Raw genomic sequence first — 19,565 nt, 5'->3', positions numbered from 1 at the left:
GATTGTAAATAGTTGGGACCTGAGTACTTGACCCTCTGACACCCCACTTGTTATATCTTTACTGTAGCAAAATGGACTGGAAAGATAGAACAGTTTTATTCATGCTCTACGGATATTGTAAAATATCCAAAACCAAGAGGGCACTATGCTGTGGTACCTGCAGCTGATTGGATGGTGAATTGGTCAATCAAGAGAGGACCTGTGCTAACCAGTCAACTACAGAGAATGCTGAAGAAACACAATAAACTGGTTCTGACTGGGTTTAGGGAAAGAGGCAGTTTTATTTTGTTTTGAAAGCTTCTGGATTGCTTGTTATTGGTAATACTCACCACAGTTTCTCTCCAGTTACCAATTTTTTGAAAATTGTGAGGAATGAATCTCAATCTCTAAGAAGTATGTCCAAGTTTCTCAAGGTCTGCACAAATTGTTTGCATTGACTGGATACTTGGAAATCAAGCAAGATGGACAGTTATTCATTCCTGTAATGCAACCCATTATCCAAGGTTTTCATGAAGGCTTAGCATTCATAATTGAAATGGTTGTTGATAAGGTAAATTGTGATTCTTCCGTATGCTTTCTTAATTTATCCCTTAACTATAACTGACTTCAGTGACAAATTTCAGTGGAAATTGGGCTTAGGTCATAGATATTAATTAGATCGCCTTGTAGTTTAACTGTGTTCTGCTAAATTATTAATAATCGTTAAATTTTGTTTTGATGTCCAAGTCATTACTTATAAGATCTAGTGAGGAAGAATTGAGCAGGTTTGATGGTCATTGAATATTTTAATTTCACCATGTGATTCCAGTCATAGAGAGGCTAATTTATTTTGGCTTGCTATCCCTGTGAAGCAACATAATCCATTAGTCAGTCTTGGAGCTCAGCCAAACATTCCTAATACTTTTGCAACATTTGTTCAACCATTTTGCTGCAGATGCTTCATGTATTCAGATAAAATAAATTCACTTTCCTCTTTTATATTATCTTTTCATGGACCTCACACTCTGCATTCTTAAACATTCTGTCCCTTGCCTCATTTATTATCTTTTTTTCCCCCAACCCTCAAATTTATCTCTGATATTTAAACCTTGCTTCACCTGAACCTTCAGCTGCACTATTCACTTAAAACCATTTCCCCCAACTCTGATGATACCTGGTGGGGCACTCATTTATTGTAGTCTCTCTCTCTTTCTCTTTCACTTTTATACTATTACCCCTATCACAACGTCACTACTGAGTCTTGCTTGCTCTTCAATTTTCCACACACTCATCATGGAAGAAGATTTCGGGTAGAGAGACATATTGACATTAGGCTTGGAAACAAAAAAAGAAGAGTGACTTCACACCTTTGTACATTTGACAGGCATCTATAGTCAGAGCGGTGATGAGCAGAATTTATTCTGCAGTAGACAAGATTGCTAGCTTCACGTTCCCTGGATGCTATCAGGCAATCAATGCTATCTTCATCTCCACCAGCAGCCACATCTCTATTATCAGACACTGGAGATATAGAAACACATTTGAATAGTGTTTTGAGCATACAATCTGACCACAGGTCATGGAACACAAATAATCCTCTTTGTGAGAAGCATTCCTCACTCCCAATCACCTTTTTTCACCAAAAAGAGTTATAAATGATTCATAGAAGCTTGAGCTCTTGTTCTCAGTGTTTGATTTCAGGACACTTTGATAGACACATGCCAGTTTATGAAATCATGCTGACTGTATCTTTTGTTGGTCAATCAAAGTGCAATTCCTCAAAGACTCTATGATCCTATATGAGATTAGTACAGTTTGGTGTTTGTTAGTTGGCATAAATATGGTGGGCCATAGGGCTGATTTGTACGTAGCATGTCTGTAAACGAGCAATTTTTTTACAAAGAGAGTGGGTTTGTATGTGGAATAAACTTCCAGAGAAAGTGATGTATATGGGTACAGTTACAATGTCCAGAAGAGATTTAGATGAGTACATGAATAAGAAATGTTTGGAGGGATATGGTTGCAGGTAGTTGGGGCTAGTTTAGTTTGAGATTATGGTTGGCATGGACTACTTGGACTGAAGAGTCTGTTTCCGTGCCACATGACTTCTATATCCATGATTCCATGATGAAAGTGAGTGCTGTAGATGCTGGAGATCAGAGTTGAGAGCGTGCTGCTGGAAAAGCACAGCAGGTCAGGAAGCATCTGAGGAGCAGGAGAAGCGATGTACTCCTTCATCAGGAATGAGGCACATTCTGTGACTCCATGACAGTACATTTTATCCCCTAAAGTGAATAAATGACTCCTGTGACAAGAACAATGTTTATTGACTTGAATTTCACCCCACAGGATTGACAAGGAAATATGAAAAGGGTATGCAAACCAATGCCGAGATTGAACTTGCATTGATGAACTTGTGAAGCTTTGTGTCTTCTGGCATTAATATTTGGAAATTAGGAGAGACAAATAAAACTGACCATCCAAAATTATCAGATTTGGACACAGTATAAATTTAAAACAGATCTAATTGTCTCATGGTAGTAAATCAAAAGCCATACCTATGTAAGCGAGAAACGTGGAGAAAAAGTGTGGTAGGGTGGAAGACAATTGACCCATCATGTCTGTAGCATCGAAAAAAGGAGAGATCTGGCTTCATCCCACTTTCCAGCACTTGATCCATAGTCTTGTAGATTACAACATATCAAGTGTATGGACAAGTGTTTTGTTTTTGCAACTGAGTGTTCTCCTTCTACCATCCTTTCAGGCAGTTAGTTTTAAACTCTCCCTATCGTCTAGGTGAAAAACATGTCTCATCAAATCCATTGTGTATTCCTACTCATTGCTTTCAACCTGTGTTGCCTGGTTATTGGCCTTTCTGTCTTGGAAATGGATCCACCCCATCTACTTTATCTAGACCCCTTATAATGTTATATATCCAAATTAAATAGGTTTTCAGGCTGCTCTGTTCCTAAAAAAAAAAGGTCCCAGCCTATCCAATTCTCCATTCCTGGAAGTATCATTCCAGTAATGTGGTGGCAAGAACTGTATAGCATACTTCAGTTCTGGCGTTACTCGTGTTTGATACATTTCTAGCAGAACCCTTCAATTCCACAGCTTAGCTAAGAAGAAACCTTTCTTGTGTGCTTTCTTATATAGTTAATGTACCTTCAGGCACCTGTGGACTGGGTCTTGAAGCTCTCTCTGTTCTTCTACACTACTCCATATCTGATCATGCAGTTCCACATCTCATCAAATTATTTGGATATGAACATAGGAGCTATGGTTAGTAAGTTTGCAGATGGCATCAAAATTAGACGTGTAGTGGACAGCGAAGAAGATTACCTCAGTGTACAATGGGATTTTGATCAGCTGGGCCAATGGGCGGAGGAGTGGCAGATGAGTTTAACTTAGATAAATGTGAGGTGCTGCATTTTGGAAAGGCAAATCAGGTCAGGACTTATACACTTAATGGTAAGATCTTGGTGAGTGTTGCTGAACAAAAGGAGAGCTTTCCATGAAAGTGGAGTCTCAAGTATATAGGATAGTGAATCAGAAGTTTGGTATGCTCGCCATTATTGGTCAGTGCATTGTGTATAGGAATTGGGACGTCATGTTGTGGCTGTACAGGACATTGGTTAGACCACTTTTGGAATACTGTGTACAACTCTGGTGTCCCTCCTATCGGAAGAATAGCATGAAACTTGAAAGGGTTCAGAAAAGATTTACATGGATGTCGCCAGGTTTGGGGAATTTGTGCAGTAGGGAGAGGCTGAATAGGCTGGGACTGTTTTCTCTGGAGCATCGTAGGCTGAAGGGTGACCTGACAAAGGTTTATAAAATCATGAGGGACATGGATATGGTAAGTAGACAAAGTATTTTCCCCGGGGTGGGGGATTCCAGAACTAGAGGGCATAGGTTTAGGGTGCAAGGGAAAGATTTAAAAGGGACCTAAGGGGCAATTGTTTAACCCACAGGGTGGTGCGTGTATGGAATAAGCTGCCCGAGGAAGTGGTGGAGGTTGGCACAATTACGACATTTAAAAGGCTGGATGGGTATATGAATAAGACAGGTTTAGAGGGATGTGGGCCAAATGCTGGCAAATGGGACTAGATTTATCTAGGATATCTGGTTGGAGGGCAAGTTGGTATGAAGGGTCTGTTTCTGTGCTGTACAGCTCTATGACTCTAAATGCAACCCCTCACAACTCTGCAATTTGAATTCCAATTGTCAATTTTATGTCCATCCAACAAGTCTAGAGAGTGTGTCATTATTAATCATATAACCAATCAATTCTGTCACACTTATATTTCGATCATTTCTCCTACAGTTAAATCTAAATTGCTGGTGTGTTCCACAATATAAAGTACAGGGCATAGTACTGAGCTCTGCAAAACCTCAATGCAAAGAAGTCTGAGCTAGTTTTGGAACCAATTTATCACTTTCCTTTGATTCCCACAGGCTTATATTTTTCTGACCAGCCTGCCATCTGGGATTTTATCAAAAGCATTGCTAAATGGGCTACTTTCAATGACTCTCCTTATTATCTTCTCAAAATTTTCATTCAAGTTAGATAGTCACAAGTTCCTTCAACAAATCCATACTGACTGCCTCTGATTAATCTGTGCCTGTCAAAGTGATGATTTATATTGTCCCACAGAATGCTTTCCAATAATTTGCCCAACATTGAGGTAAGGCCGTCTGGCTGTTTTTATTCAGTCCAATTCAGAAAAACAGAATCACAGAATTGTTATAAGGATCCCATTTGGCTCATTGTGTCTATGTATGAATGAAACTTCACATTTGTATTATTTATTTTCAAGGAGCAGAACAACTGGTTATCTATCATTCATAGTTATAAAAATGTACTTGCAATAGTGATTATTAACCCTAAATATTTGTTGTCACCCTTGTCCATATGTTTTGCACAAATTCAGCTACTTCATGATATTGAACTTATTTCACCTGTCAGGGAAGGAGCTGACCGCCAGAAATAACTAGTGCACCATTAGCCTCAGTATTATTTTGATAATTGCATGGGACATGGTCACCATTTATTTTTCTTTTCATCAAATGTCTTTCTTGAAGTATTCAAGTTTATTGAGTATGTAAAATATTCTGTTTAGATTTATTTGCATTTGGTTGAATTAATATATCACAATACAAATTTAATGCCACTTCTTTTTAAATTATGTTTGCCTTGTAATTTGGAATCCTTAGTTTTAAGGCTTTGTTTTTCTCTTTCCACTTTTCTGCAATTATTTTTTCAATATGTTTACTCCTGAATGTAGTAGCATTCAGGCCTGTGGTCAGTCAGTTGCATTTTGTAAGTGGTGAATACTTGTGTGTGCATTATAAATGATTGTTGGCAATATGCTAAACCATAATGGTCATTCCATCATGTACATTCCTGCCAGCATCTATGTTTAGATATGTGTATTGCAATAAAGATCCACTGATAGCGATTGAAAAACAATTTTTATGTGTGTTAAACCGCTCATGTAATTAAATTTCCCAATGCGTTTCACAGGAGCATCATTAGTCAACGTGTGTCACCAAGCTTCATAATTTAATATTAAGGTGGTGAAAAGTTTGGCCAGAGAAGTAGGTTTTATATCAAACGAGCATTTGAAAGGTAGAGAGATTTATGATGAGGGAATTCCAGAGTTATGGGTATGGGAATCAATGATGGAGCCATTAAAATCTGGGATGCTGAACAAGCTGGAATTAAAATTCTGCAGGTACCTGAGACCACTGTGGAGTTAGGGGAGTTTTCATAGATAGAGTAAGGTAAGACCATGAAGGGCTTTGAAAACAAGAAGTTTGAGATGGGGTGTCACTTGCTTGCAAGCCAGTGCAAGCTGAGATTATTTTGCACTTTCAGTCGCTAAGATCCACAACCACACTTGTGCTCTTCCTGGTGTTAAGTTTGAAGATTTTTTGGTGTGTATTGCTCAGCTACACATTATCTGAGTATCTTTTGAAGCTTTAACTTATTTTGCATCAATAGGTAAACTTGTGTTTGAGAACACTGGATCCAAAGGCATGGAATGCGACTGATATGTTGGCTGGTCAAGCTTTCTTTTCCTTATATTTTTCTTTTCTCTCTATTCTTTCTGTATTCACCCAGACTGCACCAATCCTTCATCTTGCATCTAACAATGTTTGGGAAAACATTGTATAAAATATTCCTGGATCACCAAATGTGAAGATGTTTCAGTGAAAAGTTGTTGCATTCGCCTTACTACAGTGCTAATGGGTTTCTGAATTTAATTTCCTTCTTTGCAGCTGGCTCTGCCTTTTTGAACCCTGAAGGTGATTCTGGGACTGAAGCCGATAATGAGCCTCAGCTAACATTCTACACTGACCCCTCCCGCAGCAGGCGCCGGAGCAGAGGTAAGAGAGAAAACTGTGTTTCGATATGAAAACCAACTTAGCTGAATACAAAGGGATGGGAGCCTTTTCAAAAACACAGATCATACTGTTCACATACAGTAAGCACAAACATGTCATAGTTACAGAGAATCACTTTAATTTGAGGACATGAGGAAAATAATAAATGTTAAGGACCAGGTGTGATTGGATATCAAATAGAAGCTGAGTTGGAGGTTAAATGCAGATAAAACGGGAGATGCCATCAAGCTAGTGTCAGTCACTGCAAAGTTATGATAACAGTTAACAGCAGCTGTGGTAAAGAGTGTTGTGCAGTTAAATTCAAACACACTTTGAAAACTATCAAACTGAAGACAGTCCAAGGTTAGCTTTGGCACTAAGTAAATATCAAATATCAGAAAAGCCATGACAAACATGGGGAAAATATTGATTCCTTGTGGAACCACAACTAGACACTCGGGAACTACTGCATACTAATCAGAAATTGTACATCTATTAAATGCCAGCAGGATCTGAAGTAGACATGGAGCAGTTTCTCAAGGTTTCCATGAAAGGGGAATTATTGAACAGTGGAATTTGAATAAAATTCTTATTATTGTAAAGACCTATTGCATACCTATTGCAGAAGCTGTTTTTATTTCAATTTCATGGGTTTGACTTTCATCATCAAGTCTAAATGACACCTAGGGTAAATGATGGTTTCTTTTGTGATAATATCAGATTTGCTGCGCAATCTGTCTTATAGTTCAGATATCCAGACAATAAAGGATAGGCTACTGGAGCCTAATCTTTGTATACCTATGTGCTTTGAATTGCAGAAATATGGATCACAAGTTGTGTATCTCTGCTTTTATCCCATTCCCCTAACAAATATTTGAATGAAAGTGTGTCCCTGACTGATGCTTGTCACATAGGTACAATGAAACAGTCAATTCATATATAATTATTAATCTTGTGTCAAAAATGATAGCAGAAGAAACAGGTAAATTGTCTTAGCCAGAAAAGCTGACTTTAGTTGGATAAAATTGGAATGAGCCCAGATAAAGCTAACAAATGAAGCACAGCACAAACACAGGAAACCTCTACCTCCTTGTTTTATAGTGTATTGGCAAGACATATTCACACAAGATGTAATGATAGTGCCGCAAAAACTAGAGTACCTTCACTGTGAAGAAAAATAAACGTTTGTAGTAGACATAAAAAATGTAGCAAATCTAAAAATATAAAAAACTGAACAAAACTATAAAATTACTAATCGGAAATAAAAATTAGGATGCTTAAATTAGTTGTGAAGTGGAGGTGCCTGACGAAGGAGCAGCGCCCTGAAAGCTTGTACTTCTAAATAACCGTGTTAGACTATAACCTAGGGTTGTGTGATTTTTAAACTGAATTACTTGTGAAAGTGGTCATAGTCATAGAGGACTACAGGTTCCTGTTCAGTTGGGCAGATGGCTGGTGCTGAGTTTAATCTGAAGGTCACCACACCTCACATGAGAGTGAAAGGCAGGTCTTTCATTCTGACCTCAACTGCTACAGGAATTGAACTTATGCTGTTGATGTCCAGTCAATTGATCCAACTGAGTGTTAATAACAACTTCATGGCAATGAAAATTATTCTATGAACACACAGTTTGTCAAAGAGTAATTAAAACAAGTATATGGCTGATTAAAGCCACAAAATAATTTTTATGAAGGATGAAAGATTCATCGTGGAATTAAATTATTATTGTTCATTGGCTTTCACAGAGGAGTATTGTCAAGAAAATGGAATGTTAAAGTGAAGGAAGTGCAGAAAAACAGTAGGATTATTATAAATGAAGAATTAGCTTTGAAGAAAGACCTGGTGAAATTCCATGTGTAAAAAGCACAAAGTGTCTTAAAGTACTAATGGAAATCAGAAGGAAAATAGCAGGAATTATGTCCAGAGTTTTCAGTTGCGAGAGTGGAGTCAGAAAAAAATTGATTCCATGAACTCGACTTGAGAGAAAGTACCTGGGGACGGGGGAGGTGGGTGAATGTGTTACTGAGAGTCTAGCTGACCGACTCTGCTGAAAATGGCCGTGAAAATGGCTGGGAGTTGAGGCAAGCTATGCCAAAAGGTGACCTCGGTGATCTGGCACTTTTAAAAGTGTAACAAAAAGGGGGAAAACGATCCCTCTCGCCCTCACCCTTCAAACCACCGTATTACACACTACATAATCCAAATGCCCCATCCATACCAACCAAGAACTCCTCATATCCCCCACAATTCAATTCCCAAAGCCCTTCATAACCGCTTTGACAACCTACAAAAGGGAGAAAGTGAGGTCTGCAGATGCTGGAGATCAAAGTTGAAACTTTATTGCTGGAACAGCACAGCAGGTCAGGCAGCATCCAGGGAACAGGAGATTCGACGTTTCGGGCACAGGCCCTTCTTCAGGAATGGGCCCTGAACCTACAAAACCCAACCTACAAAACCCAACCTACAAAACCCAACTCCCATGACACTTCATGCCCCTATGCTGCTCAACTCCCTCCCATGTGTGTCTATGCAAAACTTTATGCCAATGCACAACCATACCACTCATCATCATTTTTATTTAAAGACTATTGCAAGCTTAATGCCAACTTATGCCACCACATGACACCCCCTTCCATCCGCTTGGCCATATCTAACCCTGTATGCCAACTTTTTCTGACACAATGCCCCCACACCAACTTTATTTTGCTCTTAAATCCTCCATGTCAATTAACTCTATATCTACCATACATACTCTAGATGCATGCTGAGATGAAATAAAGTTCTAAATTTTGATGACTTCCAATAATTTTTAGGCCAGAAGTCCATATGCATGCAACTGAAACTTTGTTTATTTTCCCTTCATCACCAAATCATCTGTGTTGGACTTCACTATTTTCGAAAGAAAATACTCAAATCCATTAACAAAAACATTTAACTTTATTCAATTACTTAGTCCCTTATAAAAATAAACATTTATTCAATACTTAATCCCTTACAATAAACAATTCATTGCCTTTCCCCACACTTCAATGACTTGAACCGAAAGATAAAAGAGTGCAGTGACAGCTCTCCCTTTGTGATAAGATGTAAGATCAGTCATGCGGCACGTTTTCTGTGATGATAGCTATCAGGTTTATGTTAACAGACAGAATCAATTTGCAGACACTAATTTCTTTTCAACTGTTGCCTTTCAGTTTAAAAGATATGAGTTTTCAGTGCCTTGAAAGTGTGATAATTCCACTTAGACTTTGAATACTTGACAACACAGTAGTTCCAATGAGGTTGACAGTTCCAATTCATTTACATTTTTTAGTGCACACCCATGTCTACCTTTTACAATTCCACAGAGCACTTCAGTTGTCTTAATAGTTGGATAGTTAGATTTCCCATCTAACTATCCAAAATTTTCCTTACCTTTGCAAAGAACTCCAGTAAGCTGAGACCTTCTCCTGCAAAGAATAAAGTCCACAAGTCATGTTGGGACATTCCACTAGCTTAAATACAGTCAGGATTCTAGATTTCAAAGCAAAACCTTCAGTGAATTTTGCCTCAGCTTGAGGCTTTCTCTATTATTGGAAAAAAATCAGGTTAGATTCACAAATTTTCAAATACTAGTGCATAGGAATCATGCAAAAACATTGGATGATTGCCAAACACACACCTGTTGTAAAACTCAAAAAGGATGAATGTCCAGCCTAACATTTATAGTACATTAGTTACAAATGGGTGTTGATATAGGATATAACTAATATCCATGATAGCGTTAATTAAGGACAGGAAGCATAGAGTTGCCAGACATTTTTAATTGTACTTCTCTAAAGAATTATTCAAATGTACCAAGTCATAGAGTTTTAGAAAGAGTCTGTTTGGCCCATTTTAAGATTTTCTTGATGAAGAAAATGTAGTTCATGTTGTAATATGGATTCTCAAAACACACTTAGCACAGTATCACACTAGTAGCTTCATAGAACACATCTTGAAACAAAATTGAATAATGAAATTAGGATCACTTGGAAGCAGGAAGCAACGAATCTCCTTTCTACAGGCAATGAGCAATTTATTATATTATTGATATTACACAATCTATTTAATCTCTACAAAGATTTCAAATTTGTAAAGTCAAATCAAACAAACTCTAATGGTATTCTTGATTTGAAGACACTGGTGTTGGACTGGGGTGTACAAAGTTAAAAATCACACAACACCAGGTTATAGTCCAACAGGTTTAATTGGAAGCACTAGCTTTTCGAGTGCTGCTCAAATAAAAGCAAATTACTGCAGATGCTGGAGTCTGAAACCAAAAAAGAGAAAATGCTGGAAAATCTCAACGAGTCTGGCAGCATCTGTAAGGAGAGAAAAGAGCTGATGTTTCGAGTCTAACTGACCCTTTGTCAAAGCTTAAAAAAAGGGAGAAATAGGGAGGTATTTATACGAGGCTGAGAGAAGGTGAGTCATGGCTCCAGAAGCAAAGGTAGCAATAAAGAGGTGAAAATGACTGTGCATAGAGAGATTATAAAGAGATTAGGAGCTGTGAATGATCAAGACTGAAGCCAGTGCTTTGTGACAAAATATGTGGGGGATGGGGAGGTCGGTGAAGCAGAGGCAAAATCGAAAACAGTGGAGAAGGGTAGCAAAGGGGGAAGAGGAGAGGAAAAAGGTGATGCGAGAGTGGGGAGCACGAGAAAGAGAGACAATCAAGAAATAAGAGGTGCAGAACAGTGAAAAAAGTGTAAAAAAAAAAAAACCCTCCCTATTTCTCCTTTTTTTAGCTTTGACAAAGGGTCAGTTAGACTCGAAACGTCAGCTCTTTTCTCTCCTTACAGATGCTGCCAGATTTGCCAAGTTTTTCCAGCATTTTCTCTTTTTTGGTTTCAGATTCCAGCATTCGCAGTAATTTGCTTTTATCCAGTGTTTAACCCACTGCCACCTGTCTTCCAGAAATGCCTACCCTGAAGAAGTACTGCTCTTCTCTCCGACAGGACTTTTGTTTGTCTCTCTCCCCCTGTCCACCTTCACTGCTTTCCGTTTCTCTCTGTGTGAGCGTATGAGACACACAGACACTCTCCCACAGACACACACTCACGCAAATCCTCTCTCATACACTCACACATATATCACAGGCGCTCATAACCAACACCACCCCCCCTCGCACCCCACTCCACATGCACACATAAGTTTGTGGTGAATTTGTACTCACAGAATTACATTTTACTTTGCTCAAAAACTGCATGAATCCATGTAAGATTCTGTAAATCCATTTTTTAGATTAGAATCAGTCTGATCATTGTGACACAAACAGCCTCACAGGGAAGCTCACACCTTCAATACATTATCTGGACTGACATGACACCAATTGTTAAAGTTCACTTGAGAATGTAACTTTTTAAAAAAGGTTTGCGATTTACATATGAAAGAACTGAAACCAACATGGTAATTCTAAAAGATGAGAGAGTTAACAAACAATCCAAGTCTTTTTCAATATGTAATTTCAGTTTCATCACACTGTAAACTTTTGCTATAATTTCTGTGTCTTACAATCTTATTCTCCACAACCACCTGATGAAGGAGCAGCGCTCCGAAAGCTAGTGCTTCCAAATAAACCTGTTGGATTATAACCTGGTTTTGTGTGATTTTTAACTCTATCTATTTGATGTTACCTCTGCCTGTCTTTCATCATTACCTTTGTATGTAACATTCTATGACCATACCATTTCAGATATCATGTTCCGTATTCGACATTTAATTATTTGTACTTCTCCTTATAATTACTCAATCTGATAGTGACTAAGATTAGATTAGATTAGATTAGATTACTTACAGTGTGGAAACAGGCCCTTCGGCCCAACAAGTCCACACCGACCCGCCGAAGCGCAACCCACCCATTCCCCGACATTTACCCCTTTACCTAACACTACGGGGAATTTAGCATGGCCAATTCACCTGACCTGCACATCTTTGTGACTGTGGGAGGAAACCAGAGCACCTGGAGGAAACCCACGCAGACACTGGGAGAACGTGCAAACTCCACACAGTCAGTCGCCTGAGTCGGGAATTGAACCCGGGTCTCTGGCGCTGTGAGGCAGCAGTGCTAACCACTGTGCCACCGTGCCACCCATAATCATTGTTAGTAATGATTCCGGAAATCAAGAACTTAAAGTTAGAATGAAAATATTTGAAGCAAAAATGTTTTGTCAAACAAAATTAAGTTTCAGTTTTGAGAACTCATCTTCATAACTTTTGAGTTTTTTTTATGACTGATATATTTTCTTGCCTTGTTTTGAGCCAGAATCATCCTGTGTAAACTCTATGTTTGTTCCATACATCAATACCTCTTGGGGACAAGATCTTCAAAATAAAATTTTGTTTGAAAGAGTTAAACTTGCCCACAGATCCTAACCCTAACCTATTGTCTTAATTGTTCTACAGTAACAGATACAATTCTCATAGACACAGATAATTTTTAAAAAAGATACAAATTTCCTACTAGCTCAATGCATTAGATTACTCAACAAATCCCTGCATTTTAAGACTATAACTGTAGCAAAAGCAACATTAATGAAACTCAGGGTGGTGAAGAAGGTGTACATGGAGGATGGTGTTCCCACATGCCATGTTAGTGTTCATGTTAATGATCTGGCATGTCTTACAGAGGTTGCCATGGCATGGTTGTGTGGTTTTGTTGTCACTGTTTTCCTGAAAGCTGGGTAGTTTCTGCGAGGGATGGTCAGTTTAAGGTTTCACAGCTCTTTAAAGGTAAGAAGTGGAAGTGTAGGGATGGCCCTGGCAATGTTCACATACTTGGTAGGTACTCATGTGATTCGGTCAGTGTTGTCTACCTCATACGCTGCAGGAATAGATGCCATGATATATTAGCGAGACAATGCAGACACTATGACAATGGAATTTTGGACACTGCCCCAGTCAGGGAACACTTCAGCTTCCTATCTTGGGGTAAGCATCCTCCAAGGAGGGCTTTGAGATACACAGCAACACAGAATCACTGAGCAGAAACTGATAACCAAGTTCCGTACGCATGAAAACAGCCTCAGCCATGATCATGGGTTCCTGTCATGCTACATGTAACCCCACTATAATATTCTGCATCTGTAAAATCTTCCTTACTGTTCTGTTTTGACACCATCACCTTGATAACTTGTGATCTCTCTGCCATAATTAGTTTGTAAAGTTTTGGATTACTTGTTACTTCAGTTAGAACCTCATCTTGTGACTCTTACACCTATCATTATGCCAGCCATTTGGTTTTTCTCTGTAACACCACTTTACTTTAGACTTTTTGTAATAATCTCTCTGCATCAATTAATCAGATTATAGGTCATCCATTCGCTTACTGTTCAGTAAAATGTTAACATTTTACTCTCACTGGCTGACACCTTCGATCACCTGCAAAGAATTGTTACTTAGCCTACCAACACTCCACATAGATCATTTTGTACTTTTTTTTGACATTCTTAATTATGTGAAATTATCTTGCAATGATCTCCCCAGCTATAAATCCTGTGCTTATGCGCTTAGCTCTACTCATCTGACAAAGGAGCAGTGCCCCTAAAGTTTGTGATTTCAACTAAACCTGTTGGATTTTAACCTGGGTCATGTGACTTTTGATTGTCCAGTCCAACACCAGCATCTCCATTTCCTTTGAATAGAGGTTCCATCCTCACCAGCTTGGTGATTGAATGCAAAGTGGTGGCTTTTTTCTGCCAAGTGTAATAGAACCAGCTTTCAGTCTATCTACACCTGAGAATCCATTGGTCTGCAAACAAACAAGAGCAGAGGTTGAAATCTGAGCACTCCTCAATATCTTATTGCCAGCCCCACACCATTCAATTGCCTGAGCACCAGTCACATGGTTGTCGGCAGGCAGAAGACCTTTGTCATATATAAGTGATCACAAGTCCATAGAACAATAAGTTTCCATTTACCAACCAGGACAGCATCTTAATACAGAACCCTTCGGCTCCAGTTCATCTACAACCTAAGTTTCAACTACCACTTGTTCAAGTAGCTATTTAAACAATATTTGCCAGGAGAGTCAGATTACTTAATTTTCAAAAAAAAGCCCACAAAAATCTTTGCTTCTAAAACAGTTCTTTCTTATTTCAGTCCATGAAAGTACAGAAATAAAAAGGTGCGGTCCTTACAATTGCATGCAGGTGGAAACCTTGAGTTAATAACAATGTAGAATAAGTTCAAGCCTGTACCCTCTGTGGATTTATTGTTCTATGCAAAATCTCTGTGAGAATCCAAAGTGTGGGTCATGGTGATTGAATAAAGTCTTCTTGAGGGCAGAATGTCCAAAATCAACAATGCAGTGTAAGAAATATGGCCTCATTTATGCCCAATATTCACATGAAACTTCTGTTTCTTCTTCTACCTTCACTGTTGGAAATATATTGCTCAGGTTGAAATGCCTCTACTTTTTTCAAATGCATAATTTTCTTCTATAAGTTAAAATCTTTTTGTTGTTTCCTATTCACTTAATTTGCCTAAGCTATTTTTAACATTATCAATCCCCTTCAAGCTTATCAGCAATCCATATAGTTTGCTGTGTGAGACTTTCCAGTATTATAAGAAGTATTTCCCACACCCTTGTATAGAATAAGTATTAAATCCAAATTACCTATCACACCTGAATTCCCAAGTTAACCAATTAGCTTACCTCCTGAAGAAGAAGGCCAGCATATTTATATGACACAATATCTCGTATTAACCATCTTTAATGCTCTCTGTTCTTTGTAAAATGATCATTAATAGCATCCTTTACAATGCTCTGAAGCGTTACCCCACAACTAATATTAGGCAAACTGCAGGTTCCTGCCTCATTTCAGGACTATGATTTATGAAATAACCTGACCCCAAATGTGAAATTAATGATTTGTAATAGCTTTAAGTTATCTCTTATTCCTTAATAGACCTTTTGAGCCATTCAACTAAATTACAGTTTATCGGGCTGAACTTGACCATTTCTACCTTAGTGTCATCTGCCTTCTATTATCCTAAAATTAAATTGTATGAATTAGTTACAATTTGTAACTCATTTCTTGTATTCATTGTCCTATGCATCGTCTGTATACCACAGTCAATAGAGTTACAATCTGAAGTGGCATCTGGCAAATGTTTAAAAAAGAAACCTAACCAATTTGTCAATCGGATAATAGTCTGTAATACATTCAGAAGGATGAATTGCTCTTTTTATAAATCACCAAGATTACTCTATTGGATTACAATCTGCAAAACATTTTTTGACATTCCTGGTCCCATGTAAGGTTATGCATTTAATACTTGGTAGCTAGAACACTGATGCAGGAGGTGAAAGGAAATAAAATAAACACAATTAAAGGCTGCTGCAGGACCTCAGCACATAGTGAAACAAAGAATGGTGCCAGACTGATTGCAAAGAATTTCAGTGGCCAAGATGGTTTGGATATGGGTGTCGACAAAGAGGTAAAACCAAAAATATATAGCCAGCCTGAAACCTGAATCGATCCTGCAGTTTCTAAGTTTCGCTGAGGTACATGTTCACAATCGAGTGGGAGGTCTCCTTGGAGACTTTGGGTCAGATTTTTAAAGATTTAAGCAATCGTTTAGTTTGAGATTCTGGATTAACGTCAGTGTACGGGCCTGTTTAGAAGTAGCCAGATCAATAAGACGAGCATAGTTGGGAGTGATTGATTCATGAAACTGATGTGGGGAAATGATGCAGCAGTAACGCAACTGAATTAGTAACCCAGAGCCCAAGGTTAAGGTTCTGGAGATGTGGGTCCAGATTGTACAATCGCAACTAGTGGAATTGAAATGTAATTAATAGATCTGCAACTGATTTTGTCTTAGTGATGAAACTATTACCAATTGTCGTAAGAATCCATCCGGATTGCTAGTGTCCTTGACTGTGGAATGGGAACATTTTATTCGTTCTACCAAGGATCTGAGTTGAGGAACAAGGGGAGCAGGACCAGTATCATTAATGACACCACAAAAAGTAGGGGCAATGCCAAAGGCACATTTAACTGCCTTCTCCTCTCTGTCACTTGCCACTCCCCAGGAGGGTGGAGAAGAAGGACATAGAAATCCAGCTTGAAGAATATTAAACTCCAACACAGGAGCTACAGCCACACACACACATACAAAATGTCATTTTCCAAATATTTGAATATCTCCTGAGCCTTGGGCTTTCATAAGAGAGTGGCATTGACATCTGCAGTCTTCTTCATGGTGCACTGGGTTTGTCAGTTTCAGTAGCTATCACTGAAACTGGTTCTCTGCTCAGAGTTTGAAATGTTGATTGTGTCCAGAACTGGGAACAATACCAAATGTGGAGATTGATTGTGATGCAATGGGTACAAGAGGGCAATAAGATGATGGTGAATGTGAGTTGTTCAGATCCAGGGAGCTTCTGAGAGAGGGAGACATAAAGGGGAATAAGAGCTGTATGGTGTGTTGGCCCGAGGACTGCTGTATTGGAAGACATTGAGGAAGTAAGTGTTTGGGAATTGCAGTGAGATGCTGCACATACTTCCTGATCTTACAATATTAGCAAAACTGCATTATCCAAGTTTGAGGGACCACACTTCTTCTATTCTTGTCCTCAGCCACATCTATCTTGTTGGGTTGATAGGCCAGCTTCCTTCTCCCATGTTTAGGAAGCAGCAATTCATTTCAGGTCCTCAGATGCCACAGCAGGATCCCCAGAGAGGAGAACAGGGTAGGGGATAACTTTCCCAGCTCCATGAAACATTCTTATCATTACTAAAGCCTCAGAAAGCAGTATAGAGTTCAAACTCTCCACCATTTGTCATCATCCCTTTAACTAAATATCCCTTCTCTGTTCTCGACACCCTCCTGCTTGCACATTCTTGTCTATTAGGAAGCTCAAAAGCAGCAAGTTATGCACCAAACCATGCCTGAGTTAGAGAACTAATCCAAATAGATTCCAAGCCCATTGTCGATCCTGAAACACAATTCATGCCCCATCCTCAATTTCCAACCTCACTGCTCAGACTCACTATTCTGTTAAAGTGTTGCCCATGATGTCTTTGTTTCCTAAACTTAAAGTTTTGCACTTTGGGAATGCAGATATAACTTTGAAGAAATAACAGTGCTGAAAGTGCACTTGTCAACCACTTGATGTTTGACGAATCTGGGATTTATCACGAACTGATTAAAGAGAAAATAGGGAAACAGAGAAGGGAGTATAGAAGAAGGGAGTGGAGAAATTGAATAACATATGAAAACTGACAGAAGAAGCAAGTGTAATCTTAGAAATGGGGGGCGGGGGCAGCATCTGTTTCATAATGTTCCACAGCAGCACCATTAAGTTACAGTTTTATAACTGCAGGCTAAAAGAGTCAGTGATGAAATCTGAGAGAGACTGCTCACTGCTGGACTTATTAAATGCCAAGAAGTGAGTCTGATGATCTAGTCATAACAGCAACATTTTAGCTGTTATGTGTGGCTGTACATCATAATGAGTCACCCTTATAAAGTAATTAGAGTTCAGATTGCATGGCATTTAAAATGGTTGCTAAATTTTATCTTAACCTTTGAACTTAGGCGCTGATTTTATTGTCATTGAAAAGTGGCATTAAAGGAACCTAAATTGTATGGGTTGTAGGGTGTCTGTATTTAGTTCATAAATGGTGCTTCAAACATTTTACAACTCACCGAGGTGCTTAGTCTGTTGGTGGGCTCAAACAGAAAAATGTTTATAATAAAATCACAGAGGAATTGTAACATAATACATCATAATATTTTTCCTGTTTCAAAATTATTAGCAACATAGAATTGGGTTTGAGTTAAAATTCTTTGTTTCAAAATCCAACACTGATGCAAACCACGAAACAATGTCTTTCATTCAGAACAGTGTAATGTTCTGATAGTGCAAGTAAACTCCAGTTCTGAGTGGAACAACCACGACTGTGAACATGTGAGTGCCTGTTTCTTTTGTTTTCAGTACAACTTGTAGCCCCTGCTTGTTCCTGCAGCCAAAGTGTCCTCGGGAAGATGGGTCACACTGAGGGCACCGATATCAAATTAGAGTCTTGATAGCTAACATGATAAGATTGCAGTTCTTCTCTCCAGGCAGTCACTCTTGAGATCAGTCATGAGTATTCTAACATTTCAAGTGCCACATTTTGAGTGTCTGCTCTTTACTGTTGAGTACAACACCGGATATTCTGCATTAATTGACCTGAAGAATGTTTTTGACTTGGCACTTTACGAGGCTCTGTGCACTATGTTTCAATGATTTGAGTGTCCAAGAAAGCTCATCACAATCCTGCTAGTGATTTCTCATAGTGATATGACTGCAACTTCCTTGACTGGGAAATCTGAAACAGACATTTTCAACATCAGGACTGTCGTCACACAGACCTCCATACTGTCAATGACTCTTCACTTCAGTGAAGATCATCTGCCCTCTGGTGTTAAATACTGTCCACACAGAAACTTCTTTAACCTCAATCATCTCCAAGCCAAAAATGAATTGATCTCCATTTGTGTATACATGGTCCACTGTTTATAGATGATTGCACTGCACCAGATTTTGATCTTGCTAATTCTACACATAAGTGACTTAATCTGTCCTTGAACGCTGCCAAAACAAGACTCCGACCTACCCAGATATGATTACTCAACTGATCCACCTCCCATATATGTTATAGAGTCATAGAGTCATAGAGATGTACAGCATGGAAACAGACCCTTCGGTCCAACCAGTCCATGCCGACCAGATATCCCAACCCAATCTCGTCCCTCCTGCCAGCACCCGGCCCATATCCCTCCAAACCCTTCCTATTCGTATACCCTTCCAAATGCCTCTTAAATGTTGCAACTGTACCAGACTCCGCCACTTCCTCTGGCAGCTCATTCCATACACATACCACCCTCTGTGTGAAAAAGTTGCCCCTTAGGTCTCTTTTATATCTTTCCCCTCTCACCCTGAACCTATCCCCTCTAGTTCTGGACTCCCCGTCACCAGGGAAAAGACTTTGCCTATTTACCCTAACCATGCCTCTCATAATTTTGTAAACCTCTATAAGGTCATCCCTCAGCCTCCGATGTTCCAGGGAAAACAGCCCCAGCCTGTTTAGCCTCTCCCTCTAACTCAAATCCTCCAACCCTGGCAACATCCTTGTAAATCCTTTCTGAACGCTTTCAAGTTTCACAACATATTTCCAAT

General features: G+C 39.0%; 1 protein-coding gene across 3 annotated transcripts in view; it reads left to right on the top strand.

Moving 5' to 3' along the window:
* The window catches only part of astn1 (astrotactin 1), a 2,190,072-nt gene that overhangs the window by 816,418 nt on the left and 1,354,089 nt on the right, over positions 1 to 19,565 (top strand). For all 3 annotated transcript variants that reach the window (XM_043700015.1, XM_043700017.1, XM_043700018.1), the window contains one exon: positions 6,265 to 6,372. In XM_043700015.1, coding sequence (XP_043555950.1) covers positions 6,265 to 6,372 — 108 coding nt within the window. The remainder of the gene's footprint in view (positions 1 to 6,264; positions 6,373 to 19,565) is intronic.

This window comes from Chiloscyllium plagiosum, chromosome 11 (assembly GCF_004010195.1).
Source record: "Chiloscyllium plagiosum isolate BGI_BamShark_2017 chromosome 11, ASM401019v2, whole genome shotgun sequence".
Classification (NCBI taxonomy): Eukaryota; Metazoa; Chordata; class Chondrichthyes; order Orectolobiformes; family Hemiscylliidae; genus Chiloscyllium; species Chiloscyllium plagiosum.
Note: the sequence above shows the minus strand (reverse complement) of the source record. Positions and strands in the feature narration are given on the sequence as shown.